This window comes from Silene latifolia, chromosome 8, assembly GCF_048544455.1.
Source record: "Silene latifolia isolate original U9 population chromosome 8, ASM4854445v1, whole genome shotgun sequence".
Classification (NCBI taxonomy): Eukaryota; Viridiplantae; Streptophyta; class Magnoliopsida; order Caryophyllales; family Caryophyllaceae; genus Silene; species Silene latifolia.
This window is the reverse complement of record NC_133533.1, coordinates 4,707,240-4,733,308: the sequence shown is the minus strand read 5'-3', so window position 1 is coordinate 4,733,308 and position 26,069 is coordinate 4,707,240. Positions and strand designations below refer to the sequence as shown.

At 41.4% G+C, this 26,069-nt stretch overlaps 2 protein-coding genes across 3 annotated transcripts; one reads left to right on the top strand and one right to left on the bottom strand.

Moving 5' to 3' along the window:
* Positions 1 to 1,230: 1,230 nt before the first annotated feature.
* Positions 1,231 to 5,752, bottom strand: LOC141596110 (receptor-like protein 4). The gene is made up of 9 exons (XM_074416150.1): positions 5,427 to 5,752; positions 3,386 to 4,444; positions 3,139 to 3,286; positions 2,780 to 2,851; positions 2,547 to 2,618; positions 2,391 to 2,462; positions 2,224 to 2,301; positions 1,744 to 1,925; positions 1,231 to 1,639 (listed from the first exon to the last, which is right to left on the bottom strand). The coding sequence occupies exons 1-9, from the start codon at positions 5,482 to 5,484 to the stop codon at positions 1,527 to 1,529; spliced, it is 1,854 nt and encodes a 617-aa protein (XP_074272251.1). The 5' UTR covers positions 5,485 to 5,752; the 3' UTR covers positions 1,231 to 1,526.
* Positions 5,753 to 16,778: 11,026 nt separating this feature from the next.
* On the top strand, positions 16,779 to 24,705 carry LOC141596109 (protein FRIGIDA-ESSENTIAL 1-like). 2 transcript variants are annotated; one of them, XM_074416149.1, is made up of 5 exons: positions 16,779 to 17,487; positions 21,682 to 22,294; positions 22,414 to 22,634; positions 22,721 to 24,021; positions 24,317 to 24,705. In XM_074416149.1, the coding sequence occupies exons 1-5, from the start codon at positions 16,899 to 16,901 to the stop codon at positions 24,344 to 24,346; spliced, it is 2,754 nt and encodes a 917-aa protein (XP_074272250.1). In that variant the 5' UTR covers positions 16,779 to 16,898; the 3' UTR covers positions 24,347 to 24,705. The 2 variants fall into 2 exon arrangements, with proteins under 2 accessions (XP_074272250.1, XP_074272249.1); XM_074416148.1 differs by having other exon boundaries at positions 16,797 to 17,487; positions 22,718 to 24,021.
* Positions 24,706 to 26,069: the final 1,364 nt, after the last annotated feature.

The following is a 26,069-nucleotide window of genomic DNA, read 5'->3' as shown; positions in this document are numbered from 1 at the left end:
ACTTTTGTAAATTATTACAAGTCAGCTAATGATTATTGAGTTTTAGGTCCTGTTTTTTTCGACTGAAATAGTCTTAAGGAGCGGAATTGAACTCAATTGAATAGCACAAAATCTCATTATAGACGGCACATATCCGTCTATAACTAAAGACGGGTCAAATACAATACTACATTCTTAATAGGACAAGCAACAAGTGGAGTGGTGGGGGCCAAAATATCACCACTTTCAAGTTATTTGACCCGTCTTTAGTTATAGACGGATATATTCATCTATAACAAGACTAGCTGATTGAATAGAGCTGAACTGAACTGAAATGATCTGAAATTAAGTCCAAAAGAACAAGGGCTTTGTTGCTCGATAATCTTATTAGTTGGGCCTATATAAGATATGACTAATGATATGATTTTTGATTAAAAAAGTGACAGTCCAACATCCCCATCCAAATTAGTCCAATTCTTGGTGCTAATGTACTGCTGAGTGACAACAAAGTCACTAACAAAACAATGTGCTAATAGTAACTCAATTCTCATGGAAACTAGTGTATGCAAACAAACACACATTAAAAAATGTTTTCACACAAATTATTGGTTTGCTTTAGATGTTTTGTTTTGTTTACATTTATCGGTTTAATCTGGTTCGGGTAAGGTACATAAGATTACTACTTAAAGTGATAAAGTTCTCCCTCTTTGAGTTCCATCGGGATCTTAGTTAAACTCGATCAACTTCTTAGTTCGACCATCATCGATGACTTGTGATTTGGGAACAATAAATCGTATGTATGAATCACCATGTCTTTTTATAATTATACTAGTCTTATGTCTTTAAAAATAGTTTCGTTTAAAACATCATCCGAATCCAAATTTTCAAATAGGTAGATCTCACAGCTTTATTTAAATCGTTGTGAGTGTCGTTACTTTCGAGGATACATCCTTCACTAGTAACTTCTTCTCTTTGATGTACATTCGTATTTCTGAATAATTGTGCGAGCCTTGTGTAGAGGACTCATTGCCCGAGTAAAGATGTCACATGTGAGTATCTCACATCGATTAAAGAATGAGAAACATAAACACTCGCTAATATCAGTATCGTCCTTGTGAGTCCCATTCACCTAGTAATAAACCTAAATCCATGATGAAATCGATTTATTATCTTTATCGCCTCGAGGATAAGAAATGGTCTGATACATCTGCTATTCAAACTTCAAAATGTATAAGAAGAATGTACTAAGAGTGGACTAAGATGACTTCTTTCTGCAGTTCACTATACCAGTCAGTTTCTGTTCTAAACTCAAACAGATGAATAATCGAAACATAATATACAAAACTCGGTCTAATTTACAATTTCCAATATATCAACACTTCTGAACGATCTTCCATCTTGAAAGATTATTGAGAAAGTATCCTTCAAGTAGAATTTTACAAAAATGGCTGCAGTGTCGTGGCCCGGGTCAGGGCTGCTCCAATTTATAGTATCTTGCTGTAAATGAATGCGCTGATACCCAAGTTCATGGCGATGTTTACTGATACTCAAGATAACAATATAGGTCCGTTTTCTGCAGCAGTCCGGGTGCCTTGATGTATAGTCATCTGCACATCTCGTGAGAATTGGGTTCGCCTTTTTGCGTAAGGGGCTTCTCTAGCTGCGTAAATAAGAGAATAATTTTAACAAATCAACTACTGATCTTCAAAGCAAGCCCTAAGTAACAAAATGATTAAAAGCGAGGATTTATACGAGTTATCTTACCAGCTAGTTTTTGAGCCCTAAGAATATTCTGCCGCCTTTTATACCAAACTAGTAAGCACCCAACTACGAGAAGTAGAGCTAAGCAAACAGCAAAGACGATGCCAACTTTAGCACCAGCGGAAAGATGAGGCCCACATGTAGGTAGTCCTGGTATACCGCAAAGTCCTTTGTTATCAGTAAAGCTGCCAAAAATCATTGTTAATAAGTATTACAGCATAAGGGCTAAGGGCATGAAAAAGAGAGAGATACAATTCACGCTAAAATGATACTCCCTCCGTCCCAGTCATTTTTTGTCCTATTCCATTTTGGGGTGTCTCAGTCAATTGTTGTCCTTTCTATTTTAAGATTGCATTTGATGAGCAATTTGACCGATTTGGTCCACTTGTCATCTTATAATTGGCCCCCTTCCCTTTCCTTGGTCTTTGTGCCAAAATCAAAGGACAACAATTGACCAGGACGGAGGGAGTATGAGAAACATACTTATAGCTAGCTCTGTGCAACAGCCTTCCGCCAAGGGCAGCTGGAACTCTTCCTGATAACTTGTTGCCATTCAGATTTCTGCATCATCAAGACATTAACATGTAAGAAATTTTGTTATTACACTCCGTTCCACACGTTAAGACTTGAGAGCTAATTCGTGATCTTACAGAATTCGTAACACATTCAACTTTCCCAGAGTCTCGGGAATTGAACCATTCAAGAAGTTATAAGATAGATCCCTGCCATCAACAGACAAGATTACCAATGTTAAGACATGGGTCAGTTTCAAAAAATAAGATGAAAGTGAGTCGGAACATTCTTACAGAATTTCCAAAGTTGAGATGGACCCGAGTGTTGAAGGTATAGAACCATGAATGCTATTTCCACTAAGATTTCTGCAGTTTCCCGTTTGAAACAGTATTAAAGACGATATTCAAGTTCTTGATATGCTAGGTTCTGAATTTAGCTTATGTAGCGTGAAAGATGAGGTTGAATTATGTCGATGAAAAAAAAAAGAACCTAAAAAGTACTAGTATAGCAATCATCAGTGGCTTACATGCTTTGTATACGGCTCAACTTGGAAATATCATTAGGGAGGAAGCCACGTAAACCCTGGTTGTCAAGACCACTGAGAAAACACAAAGAAATTTCAGAATTTAAGTAATCATTTCGCCGACGTGATCCATTCAGTGGTGCAGATAATTGATGAAAAACATGCTAGATGAATATCTGCATCAGATCCTTCAGTCGACAAGTAATCGTTTTTAATACGAGAACTCTTCAACCTTTCATTCTGTCATGTAATTTCCGGGGGTGAAAAGAAAAGAAAAAAAGAACTTGACATGACGACCATGTAATTTCCGTGTAAAAAAGCTTAAATACTTGAAAAAATTTCACAGTTGGGTTGGAACTTACAGTCCATCAATGAACCATCTATTTTTAGCAATATCAAATTGACAATCTGCTCCAGTCCACGGATGTTCTTGCGGGACACATGGGTCTCCATTCCAGCCGAGACGAGATGGCAGCTGCAGAGCTTTCTTTACAGATCCCAAAGCATCAACTAGACAGATTTGTTACAGCAAAAAAATTAGGAGGTACCTTCAGCAGACGAAGCAAGGTTTACAACAGCATGAAATAAATTACTGGATAAAGCAGGTACCTTCAGCGGACAAAGTTTTTGCCTCGGCTTTTATAATTTGGAAGACCTCAATGGCATTGATTATCGCAAGACCGTTATTAGTGGGCTGTAAACTCAAAGTCAAAGTCCTGCCCTCTACTGCAACCGTTGTGTTCAGTACAAGGGCAGTTTTGACACCCCCACTCATGCTTACAACATCTACGGCTTTGAATGCAACGTCACCGTTTATCAAAATGTTAAAGACCCTTTCACCTGCTTTAGTGATGGAAGGATCAATCTCGGCAAAATGAAGCCAAACCGAGTAGTTACCATTGGGTTCCACATCAATGTTGTATATTATTTCAGACTCGACATCAGTGCTAACCAGTGCTGATTGATAAAGACCTTGTGGATAAAAATTTGGAGCAGTCGAAATTTTTTTTATAGGACTTTCAACAGAAATAGCCTTGTCGGAACTTTCACCAAGAGTTGGCAGTGAATTCCAAAATCTATCCCCGCCCCAAGGGTCAGCCCCGTAATCTTCACCAAACCTTGGCCTCCCGGCACCGGCACTGAGCCTTTTAACCGTCTTCAGAATTGACCCTCGACCAAATTGTGGGCCAAAGTTGTATGCCTTATCATCAACTTGGAGGATTTCGATAGATATAACAGCTGGGTCACCATGACCAGTACTGTGGAAGCAAAGAGATGCAGTACCATCAGTAAGAAAGACGAGGGCTTCAGTGAATACTCGGTCATCTTGACTACTCCAACCCGAACTCAAAGAATCAACTAGAGTTCCTTCTATGGAAACATCAAAAAACGGCTCACTGTCGAAATTTGGATCCTCAACCAAACCGAAAAAAAGCCTAACTAAATAATGTCCAGGAGGGACACGATTAATGTTATAACAGTTTTCTGAACCCCCGGACAAAGGGAAAAAACGAAGGGTGGAAAGTGGAGGAGTGATGTAACTGGGCCGTGTAGCATTGGCGGGCACTCCTCCTGTATATGCATAGTCCTTGTACCATAGTGTATTGGTTGGTGCAGTATGAACGTTCGCCCTTGCTCCACAACTTAACCGTAAAGCATATGGTGCTACTGTTCAGTCAAATAAATCACTGTGAGACTAAAGAACTCAAAGATTTGCCGAAAATGAAAAAATTGACACCCCATACGCGGTCCTTCTAAGATAGGATGAAAGGCCAATTGAAATGTGTTTCACTAACGAAATGAAAGCTATCAGTAGCACAAGTTGATACTATGGCAGCGGAAGTAGCCAAAAGAAATCTCTTTGAGCAGTTAAATCAGCTATTTTCCGCTAGTAATTAGTAGTAGTAATTTACTTAGATGGGAATCTCAAGGCTCACTCAAGCACTAAATCAATGAAACTATGCACAACAGAATAAATCCTCAACACTCTCTACTCTCAAGAAGTAGCAAATAGTCATCCCGTTTCGACTGAGATATACTAGAAACACCCTTTCTTACTGAAAGGGAGATACTGCATGCATCCGATCTCCTCTTACCCCGCTTCTAAATACAGTGGGAAACATAAACTAAAGATTATAGCACAAGACCAAATACATCAGTGGCTCAATCAGAAGCACAATTCTCAACTCACTAGTCAGTAGTCATCAATTCAGCTCAAAAATCAGATTTTCGACAGCGATTTCGTACAAACCAGCTTAAATTACAGATCTACACAGCACTGATCCACTAATCCTAAAGTCAATACAAACCCATCAAACAAACTGAACTAACTACACATCCAACTAAACAAAACCCATTACATATTTTACACAATGCATCACTAAATCAATTAGAAATACCAAATACACAGTAGCGGAACCAGGATTTACAGTTAGGGAGCGAAAAATTTCAGCAGGGGGGAAACTAGTTATATCAGTATAACAGAAAGTTCGGGAGAAAGCGCTCCTGCTAGCCCCCTTAGATCCGCCACTAAAAATACAAACAAAATTACAAACTTTATACTAAAAAATCATGATCACAAGTTCACAACTCACAAACTAAACAATAAATCAATGAGGTTGAAAAAAACAATCAAAGATTGAAAATTTACCAGCATGAGCAGCTGAAAAGTAAGTAAGAAGTACAAAAACAGCAAGTTGAGTAAGCATATTCTGTGATGCATACAAAAATGCAATGACCCCAACACTTTTATTTACTATAAAGTTACAATTTTTGTCAATAAATTAGGAAGAACTACATTGCCCACATAATATTAGTTAATCTGAGACTTTATTGTGGGGTTTTTGGATTGATTGACGGAAAAAGAGAGGATGAAATTGAGGGGGGACGTGGTAGCAGGTATAGTAATGAGGTAAAGAAAGCAGGGAATTTATGACATTTTATGGGTTTTTGTGTGTTCATATTCTTGTTTTTAATATATCTTGTTGAGTTAGTTGACCCGTGAATCTTAAGTGTCTGATTGGGACTTGAGTTGTTTATGGGTCCGTTCTCGTTGATTTTATCGGTTTTATTTGATCGGTAAAATTAACGGATATGGATAAGAATATAAGATAGGATTGGGTCACTAACCTCTTTCAAACTCGTTACACAAATTCTCACTTTAGATGGACACTATCCGTTTAAAGTTGTAGACGGGTCAAATATCACACTATTTTCATAATAAAACAAACAACGAGTGGGATGTCACCACTTTGTCTTATTATATAAGTAGTGACATATTTGACCCATATACACTTTAGACGGATATACTCGTCTAAAGTGAGACTAATTGAACTCGTTAACATATTTATCTGTGGGCCAAAGATAGAATGTGAGTTTGGTTAGTGTTCAACTTTAGTCCGCATTTGATCACCTCTGAATCTTTGATCGTTAGGATTTTATGTCATTTTATAATGGCAACTTCATTGTTGTTGGCGTTTGAGTAGTAATTGATTCATTATTGTTTTGGAAAATGGGAGTACTTGTACCTTTGTGATGTTCATGAATGATAAATGTCATTATTATCAAAATTCATTCAAGGTAGGTAAAAATGTGTTGGAGCCTTGAAACCAATTATAGTCTTTAAAACCCAAAAAAATGATAAAAAAACTCATAAGTACTTAGATCAACAGGTTACTATAGTTTAACCAGGAGTCTTGGATTCAGACCCTATCACAAGCAAGAATTTGTGCTAATACTTTATAACCTTGAAAAGATCTACAAGTATATTTAAATCAAACTGGTATAATGTTTTATTTAACAATACTATACTTTTTTTAGTACTACATTATAAATACAACAAAAGGTAAATATTTTTAAAAAAAAAGTCTCATAACACAAATATGACATTATCAAAAGACCATTGAGAATATTTCTTCGATTGAAGGAAATTTAGAAAACTCATAATAGATTGTTTAATTAGTGACTTAATCTATGTTATGTATGAGTTGACTTACAAAAAACACATTTTAACATTTTAGGCTTGTCAAATATAAAAAGAATAAAAGAGTAAAAGATGAGAGAAGTATCATGTGCTGAGATTTAAGCGTGGAGATTGAATGACAATTTACCCCCTAACATGATACACCCAAAGTTAAGATCGAGTTTAAACCAATTTTTACTTCTCGTTATGCTTGGTTGGGATTAAGGCCTTAATGGTAAATTAGTGTTGAGCTGGAAGGAGGTTCAACTCTATAGTCTTATGCCCTGTTTCTTTTGACCAAATTGTCTCAATCAATCAATTTAATCAATCAACTTAATGGAGCTGAATCGAATCAATCAACTTAATGAAGCTGAATCAATCAATCAACTTAATGGAGCTGAATCAATCAATCGATCAATCAATCAATCAATCAATCAATCGAAATAATAATAATAAAAAGATTATATTAATAATAATAATAATAATAATAATAAATATTATAATAAAAATAATACCAATAATAAATATTATTATACTATTATTCATTAATAATAATAATATACTAATATAATCTAATAGTAATAATCTAATAAGATATATAAAAAATAAAATATTAATATAATAATAAATAAAGTAATAATAATAATAATAATAATATATTAGTAATATAAATGATAACATTATTAATAATAATATAATATATTAATAATAATAACTAAATAATAAATAATATAATAATAATAATAATAATAGGTCTAATATAATAACTTATTAACATAATAATATTAAATATAATAATAATAATAATAATAAATATGTGATTAATAATATTAATAATGAGTATATTAATAAAATATTAAATATTAAATAATAACTTATTAATATAATAATATTAAATATAATAATAATATTAAATATAATAATAATAATAAATATGTTATGAATAATAATAATAATAATAAATATATTAATAAAGTAATAAATATAATAATAATAATAATAATAATAAATGTATTAAATATAAATATAATAATATAAACAATACGAATTAATTATTAATAAATATAATAGTAATATAATAAATATAATAATAATAATAATATAATAATAATAATAATAATAATAATAATAATAGTAAATACATTAATATAAAAATAATAATAAGTGATGGGGCATATTCTGCACCGCTGACCAAGTCAACATATTGAGCAAGGTCAAGGGTATCCACAGCAAAGTCAACAACTTAGGCAGTCTAGCCGATGAAGCCCATCGGCCTGTCACCTAGGTCTCGGCAGACAACTAGCCAAATGACACAAATCCGCGTACTCATATCCAAGACCCTCGGCGAGCCCGCCACAGTCCATCGGCCGAGGGTACAACGGTCTTTTTCACCTGATAGCCACTTGGCCACTTGGCCACTACGTGACAAAAGGTGAATGCCTATAAATACTCCTCAACCTTCATTGAGGAAAGGATCCACAAATTGACCTAATAACCACTATTCATCTGGTAATATCTTCCTTATCTCTCTACAATATACTCTTAGCCAAGTTACAACAACTTCTCTCTAAGTTTACCGACTTGAGCGTCGGAGTGAGTACGCTCGGCCAAAGCCGAGCCCCCGCTTGTTCATCGTTTCAGGAGACCGCAAGGAGAATTCAAGCAAGGACATCATTCTACTAGCTACGAGTGGTAACAAACATCCGCTCCGGAATTACACCCGAACAATTGGCGCTGTCTCGGGGAAGGCCGACACTAGAAGCTAGTCACATTCATTCCCAAACAACAAAAACAAAAAAAAAAAAAAAAAAAAAACCCAAAAAGCCGAGAAGATGTCAAAACAACAAGTAGTCGTGACCGACGAAACCGAGCTACACCAAGATGATACATTTCACCATTCTCGAGTAGTGCAACCCTCCACCGTGAGTAGTCCAACCGGAATTCGGAATGCCGATAATACCGGACACGCCGCCTCCCGCCAACCAGGTCACCATCATGGGACAGTGGTTGACGTAGCAAAACCGAAGACACTCCTGGACCTAATGGGGAGTACACCACCACATAGGCACGCCGACACGAGCGGCGGAAGCCGTCCAGAGACCAGTCCCGAACGTGACTCCAAGAAACTTGAACGGAGCACTGGGAGAAGCAGACCCTACCAAGACGCCGGAGGAGCCCAAAGTGGTCGTGGTAAACGTAAGTCCTTCTCGCACTCGGGAGAGGACATCGCCGCCGCAACACCGACGAGGCACACCCCGGAGAACCAGGGCCCGACTCGGAGAGTCGGAGAAGAAGCCCGAGCCGGAGAAGAAGTCCTTCTCGCTACGAGGAGAGAAGCCGGACTAGGAATGCGAGGAGTCGGTCGCCGCGTGTCATCCGACACGTGGTCAAACACCCCTCGGTGATTATGTCCTGGACACCGCCGTGCCAACCAAGTCAAGTTGCCGGCGTTCACATACAAAGGAGACAACACCCAACCGACCACGCCGAGGCTTTCGAGTCTTACATGTAGGTATGGGAGCAGCCTGATGAGGTCTGGTGTGCCGAGTTTTCCCAACGACTCGCATGGGATGGCTCAAAACCGGTACAAGGGGCTTCCCGACGGTTCGGTATCTTTTTCTTTGCCGACCTAAAGGACGCCTTCTTAGCCCAATACTCTTGCAACAAAAGGACGGTCGTGGAGACATCGGACCTCCTAACTATCAAGCGGGAGGAGGGCGAGTCTCTACGAAGCTATATGAAGAGGTTCGACGGCAAGGTCCAAAGAGATTCGGGAAATCAATCCCGAATCGGCGGCTTCGCATTGATGAAGGGCCTCCCAAAGGGAAACTTAAAAGACGAGCTCATCAAGCACGGGGGCCTGGGCCTAGACGCCGCGAGGAAGATGGCCGACCAGGCCATCAAGGTGGAAGATTACCACAAGACCTGGTAGGCCCCGGCGAGGCCGAGCCCTCAGAGAGGAAAAGCCGCCGGGATGATAGCCCGGATGAGAGGCGCCGTGACAATAACAGTCACGATCCGATGATAAACGCCGTGACAATAACAGTCACGGCCTCGATAGATCTGCCAAGAAACAGGGCTCGACGGCGCCGGCGACAGTTCGGGAATGTTTTACCAAAGGCATTACCATGACAAAACCCTTCTGGTCGCATCGGCCGCCAAGGTCTTCGCCTAAGCGAAGCGAGGGCCGGAAGTGGAACGGCCTTCCAAGCCAAAAGGAGACGGTGACTCGAACCAAGATCGCGAGTACCACGGATGCGCCGCCACCTCACATCGACAACTCGCCGCATCCAAGAATGCCATTGAAGAGCTAATCCGGAAGGGGAGCCTCGACAAGTATGTGGCCAAAGGCCAAGACGACGCCAGGGGCCAGATAAGAAATCCGTTTTTCAACGGATAGGAGTTATCCATGTAGTCATCGGAGGTAACGAGAACGGTGGGTCGGCTCATGGGCACAAACGGCACCCGAACGAGCCGTATCGTGCCATCAACTTTGTGCCCAACGCAACGACCACCGCCTCCAGCATTCCCGATATGACTATTGGAGGGAAGGACTACGAGGGAGTCATCGCCCCTCACAACTCCACTCGTAGTCAACTTGGACATATCCAACCACCTAGTGAAGAGATGTCCGATAGACACAGCGCCTACACGAACATCATGTTCGGGAATGCTTCCACACCTCGGCCGAGAATCAAGGACTTGAGCCCTTGCACCCATCCACTATACACTTCTCCGGGTGGCCTGGTACCCCTGGGTTCAATCAGACTACCGGTGATGTTCGGCGAGGGGAATGCGGCCAAGAATGTCCTAGCCGAGTTCGTCGTCATCAACGGCTCATCCGCCTACAACGCCCTAATAGGCCGAGTTACTCTAAGCGATGCCGACGCAGTGATGTCCATCCGGCCCCGACACTAATGTATGTCTCGACCGGGGAAGCGCATAAGCTCGTCTCCAAAGACGAGAAGGACGAGGTGGTCAACATCCGGATATATCGCGAGGATGCAACATGCAATCCCTCAAAGTGGCGAAGCGATCGGAGAAGGGGAAAAGCTCATCCTCACAACCGAAGGGCGACCTTATGGATGCAATCGACGGCGACGGGGAACAGCGCCTCGATGAGGCATTAGGAAACCGATAGACCTTGATAGCGCCGGAGGTGCCCAAAACAATGTGGGGGCACCCCGACGCATGTTAATATCAAATGTAAAATCAACCAAGTCTCCCATGAAGATGTCCATTTTCCCCATAAATCACTGGCAGGAAGAAAGAAGCCGACGCCGTCTCATGCTGTCGATTCGACAAGAGCGGCAGTCGTTATAAGAAGCCGACGCCGTCTCATGCTGTCGATTCGACAAGAGCGGCAGTCGTTATAAGAAGCCGACGCCGTCTCATGCCGTCGATTCGACAAGAGCGGCAACGTTATAAGAAGCCGACGCCGTCTCATCTGTCGATTCGACAAGAGCGGCATCGTTATAAGAAGTCGACGCCGTCTCATGCCGTCGATTCGACAAGAGCGGCAAAGTTATAAGAAGCCGACGCCGTCTCATACCGTCGATTCGACAAGAGCGGCAACGTTATAAGAAGCCGACGCCGTCTCATCTGTCGATTCGACAAGAGCGGCATCGTTATAAGCCGACGCCGTCTCATACTGTCGATTCGACAAGAGCGGCTGTCGTTATAAGAAGCCGACGCCGTCTCATACTGTCGATTCGACAAGAGCGGCATCGTTATAAGAAGCCGACGCTCTCATACTCGTCGATTCGACAAGAGCGGCGATCGTTATAAGAAGCCGACGCCGTCTCATCTGTCGATTCGACAAGAGCGGCAGCGTTATGTTATGAAGAAATGTAGTCTTTGTGGCAATCACCCCAAATAGTAGACGCTTGGCGATCACTTAAAGTGGTAGACGCCGCGTAACACGCTATCCGGCGCTACTCACACTGTCATAGACAAGAGCGGTGGTCCCCATGAAGAAATGTAGTGCCGTGGCGCCACCCCAAATAGTAGACGCTTCAAGATCACTTAAAGTGGTAGACGCCGTAACACGCTATCCAGACGCCGACTCTTCGTCGCGTCACCGACAAGAGCGCAGCGATCTCATCGAAAGCGCAGACACCGCGACGATCGCGGCCAGCGCAATTGATAAACAAATCAAAATGCCTTAAAAGCGTTAAAAACAGTTGAGATGCACACTCTAAATCGCCTCGCCAAACCAAGGCTCAAACAAAAAGAGACGCTCAATTAATAACGTAGGAGGGCAACTCAGACAAAAACGAGAAAAGACCTCGGCCAAGCCAAAGGCAAAGTGGAAACACTAAACACCGTTGAGACGCTCAAAAGAAATAAAGTAAAGACCTCGGCCATGCCGAAGGCAAAAGAAACGAACTCTTATTAATAATAACAGTTTACGAGCAAAGAGAACGGAGATGACAAAGTCCCCATTGGGATAAACCAAAACACAACCTACCAAAGCGGTGCAGTACAAGGAGAAAAGCAAAAACTACAATTATGTCATTTGAAGCACCAAAAAAAAAATGGCGGGGAAGAAGGGCTTAATGATCGGCCCCAAACAGTGAAACAGATCTGTCAGAAACATGTTCTCATCAAGCGGCACATGATGATGTGTGAGGAGAGTCAAGCAGATCTCGTTGAAACTTGTTCTCATCAAGCAACCTATGCCTGGCGCCGCTTACCATCGATGCGGTAGCCGCATCTTCTTCAATAGGCAACCCAAATAGCCTTTCCTAGCCCTCGGCTTTGGCCTCGGCGTCATCGGCCGCCCTCATTCTCTCGCTTCCTCCTTGGCCGCCTTAGCCCTCTCAAAGAAGAGTCGCTTTCTTGCGGCCGCCTCCTTCTCAATCTTCGCCCTCACCGCCTCCTTGGCCTTCTCCACCATGGCGTTCTCCTTAGCCTCGAGCTTGTCATCAAGCGACTTGTCATATCCGCCCCACGGAAAGGAACCATCAAGAGGGAAAAGCTCCTCGATCACTTCCCTAGCGAGCTCCTTCCTGGCCAAGTCCCGAATTCAGCGCACGCAGATTGGGGAGCATGACGGCTTGGAGCATCTCAATGTCCGCCTCCTTCTGCTTGATGATGGCCTCTTTGCCCCGAATCACCTCCGCCTGGGCCTTAAACAGGTCCCTGGATTCGTTCCTCTGCTGGAGATAGAGGTCGGCACGCCCGAACATGGTTACACTTCTCCAAAGACTTCGCGGCCTCGGCTGCGCGAGCCTCGGCCTTGGCTCTCTCAAAGAAGGACCTCCTTTTCGGCGTCCTCCCCGAGTTTTCTCTCGGCCAAGAGCGCCTTCTCAAGATCTCTCCCCTAAGCTTCCGCTCATTGAGGAGATCCAGCTTCGCCGACGCAGCCACCTGCTTAGTGGCATTACGCTCATGGACAGCTCGAGCCACGGCCTTCTCCTGCTCCATGAGACGAGCAGCGGTAACCACGTTCCACCTTGCAAGCTCCCTAATTAGCTTCGTGCCTTCCTCTATGAGTTGGGAGACGGAAGCCTTCTGGGATGAAGGGACGGCGGGAACAATTTGACCACCAGCCTGCGGCTGGGAGAAGGATGCCCTCTGGGATGAAGGGTTGACGGTGGCACCTCGATCACCAACCTGCGCAGAGGTCCCCTCCACCTGCAGCCCAACGAGAGCGTAGTTTACCGCCGCGGGCCGGGTCTACAAAAATTTAATAAAGACGCGTATCAACGTATATCGACATGTCAGAAGCCTCGTCATCGGGAGCACCCAATGACTCGGTAAATTTAAGCCACGGAATGAATAGGTACCGTGCTTCGCCTTCTTGGCCGGAGGAGGCACTTCCTTGCCAACGGTAGAGGCTGCCTCCTTCCTCTTTCGGATAAGGGGAGATTCCTCCGCATCGGAGTCCCCCTCAGACGGAATATCAACAACCTCCACCGTCTCCTTTTTAGGAGGGGGTGGGAGTTGAACCGCGTCCGACGCCCTCGCCGCCGAAGACATTGTTTTCCGCGTCCGACGCACAACGCCGCTAACAACCTTCGCCCGAGCCTCCTCCACGCTCAAGCCCTTCACCGCCTCTCCATAAGATCACTCGGCGACTTCCTACGGTCGTGGGTTTGAGCCTTGGGATGCAAGTTGGCAACGGTTCCATCTTTGTGCGGCCCATTCTCCTGAGAATATCCTCGACAAGCCCGATCCAAAGTGGTCTGCGAAAGAAACAAAGCAAGAGTTTAGAGGAAATAAACCGAAATTCGAGGAGCAAGAGCATTAAGAACGGCGATGGGCCTCACACCGACCCCACTCACCCCGTGCTAGGGCCGGTATGAGGCCGACATGGCAGAGCGGCTCATCCCGAAGGATGATCTCGCGTCGGGGAATCCATCTTTTCGGCACCCCACTCTTGTCCACCTCAAAGAGCCTCATTGCCGCCCTCTCATCCTCCCGGAGATAGACACTGCTGGCATCCATTTTGAGCTTCTTCCGGGAAACCCATCTATCGTGCTCCGCCCGAGTCTCACACCGCAAGTTAACTCGGTCTTTGAAAAAGCGTGGCGATGGATAGTCATCCCAAGCACCTTAACGTACACCCACCGCCTTGCCATCCTTGCAAGAAGAAAGTTTGTTGACAGAGACATAACCCGGCTCCATCTCCACACTTTGTACCATCCGACGCGCCGAAAATGGTTTGAGATGGTGAAGCCGGCAGAATAAATTCACCGTTGGGGCCTCTCCCTTGAAGAGACAGAGCCAGACAAAGCCGATTATGGTCCTCATAGCCAACGGGTGCAGTTGTGCAACGGCGACGTTCATGGCTCTAATAATGGCCATAACGTGCTCATTCAACGGAAATCGGAGCCCATACTCCAAATGCCGCATATACACGCCGGTGTGGCCCGGTGGAGGGCAACAGACGGCCGACCCTCCTCGGGATAACAATTTTGTATCCCCTACCAAGAAAAAATGGCCCTCGAAAAATTTCTCGCTTTGAACAATCAAGCGAGCTTATGAGTCCAAGCACGGTCGAACGGACCTTACAGCGCGCCGTGATCCATAACATACTGCCTCCCTTCGTTAGGACGAGGCCTTTCCACTTCATCACCGAAATCATCACCAAAATCACCATAGGAATCGTCATCCTCCCATTCCTCCAAAATTTGAGGGTCAACTTCGGGAGAAGGAGACCTAGGGCCCCCGACGCAGTTCACTAGGTCCAAAGATCGCAGAAGACATGTTCACAACAAATTATTAGCAAGATAAAAAGAATTTGTTTGTTTACCTCAAAGAAAAACACTCACGGATCGAAGACCGAAGATTGGAAGAAAAGAAAGCCCTTGAAAGTTTAGAGAGATGAAGATTTTGGGAGAAAATTTTGAAAATTTGAGGAAATGAAAGTAATGGCCAAAATCACGGAATAACCGCCCTATTTATAGGAAAAAGCCCATAAAGAGGGACCAATCAGGGCACGACCCATGAAGCGTCAACCAATCAACAACATACACGTGTCGGACATGCAACCACGGAATGTCAATCGACGCAACAGCTTAAATGTCAAATCAATGCTACGATTACAAGCGTATTCAACACGCCCGATCACATCTCTTCGCTGTTCATCTCCCTCAACAAGTTCCTAAGTACCCGCTCTCCGCCGGCCACATAATCGACCAAGCCGGGAAGCACGGCCGGGGCAATCAAAAATAACCGGCACTCTCACCCGGTCTCGGCGGCGTCACCTTCTTTTCCACATCGGATGCCCCTTACGCATCCATGTGGAGGGGGATATGGTACGGCTAACAAGAACCACGCCGATGCTTCGAAGAAGCCGATACCGTAAATTTTGCAAAAATACTTACGCAGAATATACGCTCAACATACATCGGAGCCCATACCACGGCATAGACTACGCTGGGGGCAAATTGATGGGGCATATTCTGCACCGCCGACCAAGTCAACATATTGAGCAAGGTCAAGGGTATCCACAAAGAAAGTCAACAACTTAGGCGATCTGGCCGATGAAGCCCATCGGCTGTCACCTAGGTCTCGGCCGGACAACTAGCCAGTAGGGACACAAATCCGCGTACTCATATCCAAGACCCTCGGCGAGCCGCCACAGTCCATCGGCCGAGGGTACAACGGTCTTTTCACCGATAGCCACTTGGCCACTTGGCCACTACGTGACAAAAGGTGAATGCCTATAAATACTCCTCAACCTTCATTGAGGAAAGGATCCACAAATTGACCTAATAACCACTATTCATCCTCGTAATATCTTCCTTATCTCTCTACAATATACTCTTAGCCAAGTTACAACAACTTCTCTCTAAGTTCACCGACTTGAGCGTCGGAGTAGTACGCTCGGCTAAAGCCGAGCCCCGCTTGTTCATCGTTTCAGGAGACCGCAAGGAGAATTCAAGCAAGGACATCATTCTACTAGCTACGAGTGGTAACAAACATCTGCTCTGGAATTACACCCGGAACAATAAGAATATCAATAAGAATAATAATAGTAATGTTGAAATAAATCAATCAATCAATCAATCAATCAATCGATTCAATCGAATCAATCAATCAACTAAATCAATTGAGTAATCAATCAATCAATCGAATGGAGTCAATCAATCGAATCGATTAGAATCGAAATTAAGTCCAAAAGAACAGGACCTTACACTCTTACCCGTTTATTTGACTTTATGCAAAATTCAATAAATCATTGCATTTTTAAATTTGATGATAACCCTATAAACCTTGATATCAATAATCCAAAACATAAAGCAACCATGTATCAATTCAGCCTTAAAAATAAACTTACTTTGGATGATATTTTTATAACGCAATTCAAATAACAAACACCTTTAATATTTATACTCCTAGTAGCTTAAAACGACTATAATTGTAATGTAAAAAGAATACTTCAAAATGTAAATTAATTTTTTTCCCTCACAAAACGCATTTTTTTTTTGGGTAAAATTAGTATTTCTAGGGTTATTGAAGTTGAAAGAGGTTTTAAATACGGAAACCTGGTGGCCGTATATACGGAGTAGAAATACATGAAGTAAATTTGCAGTGCTCTAAGAAAAATACAGTACTTGAGAAAATAAAAAAGAAACCAATAAAAGATAGAGAGAGAAAATAAAAAAAAAGCGTTGTTTTCTCGGGTTTCTCTCTCCTCAAGCATCATAAATGGCGGATTCCTCTGGCGAAGAAGAGGAATACGAGTACGAAGAAGTCGAGGTTGAAGAAGAAGTCGAAGAAGAGGAAGAAGAAGAAGAAATTGAAGAAATCGAAGAAGAGGAAGAGGTAGAAGAAGATGAGGAGATTGTTGAAGAAGAAGAAGAAATTCCAGAAGATGAACAAATTCAGGAAGAGGAAGAAGAAGAAGAGTATGAGGAAGTAGAAGAAGAAGTTGAAGAAGAAGAAGAAGAAGAAGAAGAGGAAGAGGAATACGAGGAAATTGAAGAAGAAGTCGAAGAAGAAGTAGAAGTTTCCGACGAGGATGAAGAAATGACGGCGGCAGCGACGGAGGAGGAGGCGGTGGAGGAGGAAACAGCGGCGGCGATTGATGTGAAAATTGCGATGGAAGCGGTGGCGGAAGCGAAGAGAAAAGCGATAGAGGAGGAGAAGGCGGTGGCGATTGATGAGGAAATGGCGGTGGAAGCGGTGGTGGAAGCGAATGCGAAAGCGGAGGTGGAGGAGGAGAAGGAGGCGATTGATGATTCTGTTGTAGGATCATCGGATTTGCGTGTTCCTGTTGCCGATCAATCGCCTTGCGGTCTGTTATTTTTTTCTGATCAATTTTTATTCATTTCGAAATTATAGGTTTACAGTTATGTTCTTGAACTGCGTGTTTTACTATAGTTCGTTGATGATTTACTGATAGCCGATAGGGACTGAATTCAAGTGTGAAACATGCTCAATTTTGGTTTTGAATTTGATTTGATTAGGTTAAATGTGGTTTTGCTTTATTTGTGAAGTCGTGATCGATTGTTGTGCTGTGTAAAAAAGTTGTGGAAACTAAGAATGTATGTGGAGATGAAGTAGAGATTGTTTATGAGTTACTGACAATTCTCTCAGGTGAATGTGTTTGATGTTTAAAGTCGTTAGCATCGAAGAAGGTGTGAAGATTTCTGGTGATACTGGTGTCGAGTTCTGTGTGTTGCAGTGGTTGGAATATGCATTCAAATTTAATTAGGTATAAAACTTTTGAGGAGTTAATCATGACTTGACGTGCTTAGGGAAGTGCCGTGGTGTCTGTAATCGGAGATTTAAATTTTGTCTCGTTAAGGAATGATTAGCAATGGTGTTATTGTTTTCTCCCTCCTTTAAAATGCGAGGGAAATTTTTAAAAGGTAGTTAAATCCAAATGAAGGGAGGACATGAAGTTAATGGCACTTCTTTCTTGTATAAGAATCAGAATCCGTTGATAGAATCTTGATAGTTGATAGAGGGTATGTGATGAAGTAGATGACTTTGTCGTATCGGACAAGTAAAGTTCTTGATTTGTGTAATTAAGATAGATGACGTACTCTCCAATTGCCATTAAGTAGAATATTTACTTCCTTCGTGGGAACGGAATAGTGAGACTGGGATGTAGTAGCTTTAGATATTAAGTTCTTCAATTTTCACAATAAAGTTGGCGGAAGTTCTTCTCATTGCACAGTTTAAATATGATTGCTTTTTGTTGTGACGGATGACTTTGGAGCACATGTGATAGTCTGGTTTATTGACAATATATACTCTACATATCTTTTGTGTGTGATGTGAGCTCACGAAAAGGGCATATTCAATTTCGGCATTGTAGAGTAGCCATATATGTTTCAGTCTGTTATGTGACATAATCCTTGTAGAGTTATTTGTTGTCTGATTTTTGGAAAACATTGGAATCCCATACCGGTCTGCCCTAGATTACCTACTTATTGGAGAGGATTGTTGGTGTAGTTTATGTTGAAAGGAAAGGTATTAAGTAACTACATTGAATAAGAAACACAATAATTCTAATCTATAATTCTATATAAAATAGGTATCTAAAATACACTCAACAGAATAAGCCGACATCCAGCTACTTATGATCAAATCTTAAAAAAAGCTTTTTAACCTTGAAAGCATCATTATATCTTGTAAGAGCATTCCTAAACGATTGTTGCAGTTGAGTGAAGTATGGTAAGTAGAGGTGGATATTCTTAACAAGCAATCAATGTTTGATAGTCATTAATGATTCCTACCATACTACTAAAGCTTGGTTTTGAACATGGTCACTGTCCTTTGTTGTGCTCTAATCTCGCTAAATGTGGTCAAGCTTGCCTCAAAATGAAATGAAATGCGGTCATGGTGATGTTCAAAACTTTGTAGAACGGTTGTGTTTCTGTGTCGTTGATTTGATGCAATATTATGATTATTTGTTACTCACCAGTCACCTCCACAACGAATTTCTTATTTTAAGCTTGTCGCTGGTTTTTGGTAAAGACACTTTGGCCATAGTTTTTTGCATTATACATTTCTTTTTTTTGTTGAAAATATAATTTTATGAAAGATTATTTAATAACAATCTTAATATTTTAATACCATACTATACCGATTAATGGAGCATGTTTTTTTTGACATATTTAAACCCAAAATATTATGAAGGTAAGGAGGGAGTACTACAAAGTAGCCAACGACTAGGTACTGCGTACGTTGCTATATCTCTATTATGAATTTCATAGATGATACTACTCTTAGGGCTTGCGTGGGATGGGGGAAATATTTACTTCAGTAATAGAGCTCAAAATAAGGGGATATTGGAGGAGTTTGGTGGTAGTGGAAGGTGGAAATAGGAGGTGAGAGAGGAACTAGTAGAACCAGTACCTCCAATGCATCACTTAGGGGGAGGGGGGTAACTACTTGCCCTATGACCCCTATTTCTAGTTTATTTGAGCCGATTACCTAAGTCACTAGTCGTCCCATCCCAAGCAAGCCTTGACTAGAAACAAGTTATTAGTCGTCCCATCCCAAGCAAGCTCTTACTAGAAATAAGGTATCACAAGATCAAACCGTAAATCCAAATACAATGTTAAAAAGTATCTTTAATATGTTCCTTAGAAGGAAGATAAGGCTTAGATTAGAGAGAAATAAAATAAAGAAAAGAATTATACTGGCCCGATATGTCTTAGCAGGAAAGTCATTCAAGTAATAAAACTATTGTACTGTTCCAGGGTTCCGACTTGACCTTAGTAGGAAACTCATTGAAGAGTAAAATATGATATTTACTTGACTTAATTTTGTGTTTGTGTTCCTGTACTGCTGTACATATCCTGCAGTAGGAATCAAATGTGGTCCCCCTCGTAATACTTCTTTTGCTTGTTGTGTAAATATTTGTGCAGTAGGTCTCCCTTGTAACGGGTCGGATATTGCGACGGGTATTTTGTGAGTGGAAATGGGAAGAGGGGACAAGGTGAGAACCCACCCCATGTGCTTTGTCTCTCACCCCTATGGGTTTTTTGTGAGACAATATGGTACCCGTCACAAGTTTGTGACGGATACCCTCCGTCATAAGGGAGAATTTGTGATATTTGTGTTTTCGACTTTTCGTGAAGCCTTGCGGATTAATTTCATGATTGCAAAAAGCGCAATAATATTCTACATGGTACCCCTCAACTTTTCGACTTTCTACGTGATACCCCTACACTTTTTAAAACATAAATGGTACCCCTAATTGTTGTCATTATCACTAAGTGCACCCCTAAACTTTATTTTCCTTCAATTAAACTCAGTTTTAGTTTTAGGCGTTAAGTGATGACTTGGACGCATAACCAAGCTTGTCATTTATAATCCTATGTCCTCTATTAGGCTCCATATCCATCTCGATCCTAATATTTATTGATATATATGGGCTAAAAAAATTTTGACGGAAAATTTATTGATCCCCTGCCAAATTATCACGTCCAAAGATATTGAGCCTAATAGAGTCTTTATGTCATGGGATGATAAATGACAAGCTTGGTTACGCGTACAAGTAATCACTTAACGCCTAAAACCGAGTTTAATTGACGAAAAATAAAGTTTAGGGGTACACTTAGTCATAATGACAACAATTAGGGGTACCATGTATGTTTTAAAAAGTGTAGGGGTACCATGTAGAAAGTCAAAAAATTGAGGGGTACCATGTAGAATATCCCTAAAATAAAATCATAAATACCTTTCCCAGGTCTTGGCTGCTAACAAACATGTGTGCATCAATAAGTTGGCTGTTGCCCGTTGGCCATTGATTAATGACCTTACACACATTTAAAGAGCACAAAGGCTGATACCTTAAGGATCTCGATTATGCAAGGTTTAGATGGAACCCCGTGTGTTAAGGCAGAGTGTGGTCCATATTAGCTATTAGTTGTGCAATCATTAATATGATAAGTATAATTATATTTGACATCAGGTGTTGGTGTTCATTGAAGAAGTGGCTTGGAAAAAGCAACATTTTTTTGAGTGGAATTCTTTGTATTCGATCAACAATATGTAGAAAGTTACAAGGGAAGAATAGATGAAATGAGAGTGAAATTAGGCCTTGCGGATATTCGCAAAACTGTTTCGGCAAGGGTTTATATCTTTGTATGGACTATGATATCTGATTAGTCAAAGTATCAGACTATCTTGATTCTTGAGTAAATCATTGTTTCAGAGTATGAGACTCTCTGAGGTCAGATATATGTAATTGAGTTTTTCATGGTTAATGTTCAATAGCAATCTTGTTTTTTCAGTATAGAGATCAGAGGCCTTGCTTCTTGTTGCTTTTTGCTTTGCTAGTCTTTTCTGTACGATAGGCTGTTATTCTGGTCATGCCGATGTCTCTTTTCAATATATTTTGTATGTACTTAAGATAGACATCTTATTGTTGCCTTGTGCAAATTATTAACCTTCATATTTGGCTTACAAGTGTAAGATTTAGGAAAAAATGACGACCTCTTCATATGTTCTATCTTCTACTTTCGTGTAGATGTTAGGCTTGACATGGAATCCAAAAGAAATGATGTGTGCTCGAGATCAAAACTTGGAGACACTGTAAATTCTGAAGTAGCTGCTCCCCTTGATGACAGCCAGCAGAATAGAAAGGGGAAAGATGTGCTTTCAATAAATGATGGATGTGTCAATCTTCCAGAAAGACTAAACTCCGTGGCTAATCCTTGTAAAATAGGAGATGATGCTGTGACAAGTGAACAGGGCCCTGTTGAGATAAGTCCACTGGTTGCCACTGTGGAAAATCAGAAGAGCCATGTTATACATATGACTCCAGCTGTTACCTCAGAGGAACATGTTTCTACTCCCGACAGTATTCACGATAAACATTGTAAGATTGAGGCTCATGATGTAAATGATAAATGGGACCCTGCCGAGATAAGTCCTCTGGCTGCCAATGTGAAAAATCAGCAGAGCCATGATATACATGTAACTCCAGCTGTTACCTCCATGGAACATGTTTCTACGTCAGATGGTACTCATGATAAACTTTGTAAGAGTGAGACTACTGATATTAACGAAATGAGATTCCCTAGTCAAAGGGAAGACCTCCATTTGCCACCAAGCGAAAGAATGGACCAAACGGCATCAAGGTTGGAAATTCTAACTAGAATGATTTTTTTTCAGAAGTTCATTTTGTTCTTGGTGTTAAGGTGTAGTGGCTTTTACATCTGCCCATTTTGGTTAATTTGCTAATTCACCGACTTTCCAGATACTATACTCCACAATTGAGGCCTAGGAGTTCTTCACCTGGGGGTGAAACTGACATTTCAAGCAAACGACCTGCTATGATTTGTGAGTTCTTTGCGAAGGGTTGGTGCATTAAAGGCAGTTCCTGTAGATTTCTTCATAAGAGAGACCAAGTAGATCACAGTAGAGGACAGGTTGAGGGTAGTAAGCTGTCCACCAAAGTTGAAGCCGGTCCTAGCAAAGGTATTTTTATGTTTCTAAGTAGTGCTAGTTAATTATACTGGTTTCCGGAGATTTCTCTTCTAATGATTATATATTTATGCTAGCAGATTCTGGAGATGCTTCTGGTGCTTCAATGTCACGTGCTCACAATCAACCAAAATATCTTCGGACCGATAGTGATGATTTGTTACCTATTTCAACAGCTGGAATGTCCGCTGAAAAGGACCACAGAGAACCTGTACGTGACAAGGATGACTTTCGCTTGCTTGAAAGAGATGGTTTGTATCGTCGTCTTTCCAGTACTTCCCAAAGATCACCATCTTCTAAAGATGCCTCTAAATTAGCCTCCAGCCCAAATGAGGCAGTTGTGGATATGCGCAATGGAAATCGCTCGTATGACGACTTGGATCATCGTGGCTCATCTGTTTCTTTTGGCAGATCAGCCTTGCTTGACAATGTCACTCCTGTCCGTGGCTTTTTGCAAAGGGGTTATGGTGTAGATTCTGATGCTCAAATGAATAATTTATACCCATATGCCATAGTGGAGGAGTCTATTGCTTTGCGAAGGCAATATACTCTGGACCTTCATAGTTCTCCAGTCTGTGAGTTTCCTTCGAGATCCAGTAATTATTTCAGAAATTCTTCCTTATCGGACAATTCATCTTTGAAAGACATGTTAATCTCTTATAAGAAAAGGAGATTTACTCCCTACAACTGGGAGCCATCTGTCCCGTTTCGGCCTTCTTCCTTTATTAATTCAAAAGCTGCACCCTCTTCCGAAGTTCCATACGATCCTCTTCGTGATAGCATTGAGCAACCCAATATAGGGCATGACCCATTTCGCCGCTGTTCTTATCAGCATGCACAAAGCATATCTCGTCGGAACTCCCTGGAGTCACCTAAAAGATTACAAGGCGATAGTAATGATAAGGACTGTTATAGCCATGATAAGGATGCCCGTGTAGTTGAAGTGGAAGCGGAATCTGCTGCTATTTCAGCTACTAATGCTGTAAATAACATCATGACTGATGAAAATAATCCCGTGGTTGCTGCGAGTGTCAAAGACGTTCTTAAATCAACCAAAAGTATCTCTGATGGAAGCTCTAAGCTAAATATTGGCGGTCCGAGACATAACGGTGAGATTGGGAGGCAAACAAATAATGGACTAGATGAAGAGAAAACAAGAGTCATAAAAATTTTCCGGGCAGCTCTAATAGAATTTGTGAAGGAGTTGATGAAACCAGTATGGCACGAGGGTCGCCTGTCCAAGGATGTATATAAAGTAATTGTTCAAAAAGCCGAGGACAAAATCCTCAGCACTTTACCATCAAATGAAGTTCCGAACACACCAGAGTCTATCAAGCAGTATCTATCTTCATCCCGTCCTAATATTTTGAAGCTTATTCAGGTGAAACTTTTGAATTTCTATATACTATATCCGTCGCATTTATATGGTCCCCTTTTAACTCTTATGGTTGACTTTACCATGACTTTCCCATGAAACTCTCTTTATATTGGCGGACTCTCAATTTGTCACAACTTTTGGATTTCTTACACTACCTTATGAAGTTGTACTATTTATAGTATAACAAAATGGCGGAAAACTTCGACAACAAATTCAAAGGGAGACGATATAAATAGCCTGGTAGGAGGACATGAACTCTCTATGTTCTACGCTTGACACACGTCGCCTTTCTGTGCAGGCTTATGTAGACAAATATGGAAAGTTTTAGAAGCTGGAGATTTAGTTTCGGGCTCTGTACAGCGACCATGGCGTCTTGTGAAATTATAAGTTGCTGGATGTAACATATATACGGAAGTAGAGTGACATTCCGACGCCATGCCTTCCTAAATGCTGGTGAAATTTTCTCTTGGATCTTCGTTAGTATAGTCGAACTAATCTGATCTATTATAAATTATTAGTCTTTTTTTTTTTTAAAACAAGCCAGTTGCTTTTGTGAAACCGAAAGCAAGTCTCACTGAGCTTGAAGAACTAATTATGCAACATGAAATAGTTCTCTGGATATTTCTGCTTCGTTTGACGCATAGCATTTATTGCAAGGCAATTGGACGAGTCTCATTTGCGACTCTAGATGCTTGTTTTTGGAAAACTGCGCAATGGTGCCAAGAAAGGCATAACTAGATGTAACAGATTGTCTGGTTCATGGTTTGTGTCAAAATTGCCGACACAACGTTTTAACTTGTTGTCTCCCTGTCCTCGAAGATGCTATGTTTTTGGAAAACTGCACAATGGTGCCAAGATATTTAGTTAACGAGGTATAAATAAAACTGCGGATGGCAATTGATGAAGTACAAGATTTTTTCTCCGAAATTTGGAGTATTTGCGTTTTGTTTCAGTAGGTTGTTGGGAAATTCATGGAGAAATGGATCCCATTGGCAATAATGGAAGTTGGAATTCTCGCTGCAACTGCATACGGAACTCAGTCGAATGGTTCGTTGGGTGTATACATGGAAAAGATGAAAATAGCTAAGAAAATGGAGAAATGTTGCTGGCACTTCACTTTCGTCTAGAGATGGGTATGTAGAAGCTAGATGACATGCAGGATTGAATTAAGATGTTTGTACTGGCAGAGTGTGCGGCTTTTTATCCTTTGTTGATTGTTTTCCTTTTTCTCGTGCCAGAGAGATACGCACACCAGAGAGAAACTCTCGTGGAGGAAGGAGTATTTGGCTCTTTTTGGTAAAGCCAAAGTATATCAAGTATTTGGCTCTATTGTCAATAATAAGGTACAGTGTTTCGAAGAAGCAAACTTGTTGCTTAGAGCTGTTAACTGGCACATGCTGCCAACTTCCAGCCAACCTCCGAAGTCCGAACTTGCTCTGATCATCCAGAAGTAATGAATTATTGCCGGATAACTGTATTTTATGGGAGAGTAGTGAAAAATTACCATGAAAAAGATGAGGAACTAGAGCTGATTGAATACGGGTTTGGGCTGGATATAGGCAAGGTTGTAACTTGTAAAACATGCATATGCCCTTTAAGAGTGTAGCGGGCGGGCAGTGCTAGAATAACGGGCAGCCCTTGGGTTGGGCCATTTCTCAAAATATCATTGTCCAAACCCGGTGGAAATTGGGTCTAGACTATTGAAGCTATAACTGTATGACCCATGAACAACTCTAGTAGAAACATAACATTGATAAAGACCATACAATTAAACCCTTTGGGAGGGATATTAAAATCGGTTCCGTCTTTTTTTTTTCTTTTTTTTTTCTTCCAATATGAAAGGCCAGTCATTTGAACAATTTCAAGTGTTCTTAATCCACGGGTAACGGGTTGCTTCACGACTTCTTTTTGTTGTTGAACTCATTTGGTGGGTACTCATGAAAGTCATCACTCATGGCAATCGTAATGGATTCGTTTTTAAACAAGTTTTGTGGAAGTGACCTTTGTGGTGGTGAACAATGGTAAAAATATTCGTGTCAATATTAAACGGG

What these genes read in the sequence shown, in the direction of transcription:
- LOC141596109 (XM_074416148.1), top strand. Translation starts at nt 16,899, where the DNA reads ATGGCGGATTCCTCTGGCGAAGAAGAGGAATACGAGTACGAAGAAGTC. An exon ending in ATGGACCAAACGGCATCAAG is followed by an intron (nt 22,295 to 22,413) that starts GTTGGAAATTCT and finishes CCGACTTTCCAG; the next exon opens with ATACTATACTCCACAATTGA. An exon ending in ATATTTTGAAGCTTATTCAG is followed by an intron (nt 24,022 to 24,316) that starts GTGAAACTTTTG and finishes CTTTCTGTGCAG; the next exon opens with GCTTATGTAGACAAATATGG.
- LOC141596110 (XM_074416150.1), bottom strand. Translation starts at nt 5,484, where the DNA reads ATGCTTACTCAACTTGCTGTTTTTGTACTTCTTACTTACTTTTCAGCT. An exon ending in TTGAGCCGTATACAAAGCAT is followed by an intron (nt 2,619 to 2,779) that starts GTAAGCCACTGA and finishes GGGAAACTGCAG; the next exon opens with AAATCTTAGTGGAAATAGCA. An exon ending in ATCTCAACTTTGGAAATTCT is followed by an intron (nt 2,463 to 2,546) that starts GTAAGAATGTTC and finishes TGTTGATGGCAG; the next exon opens with GGATCTATCTTATAACTTCT.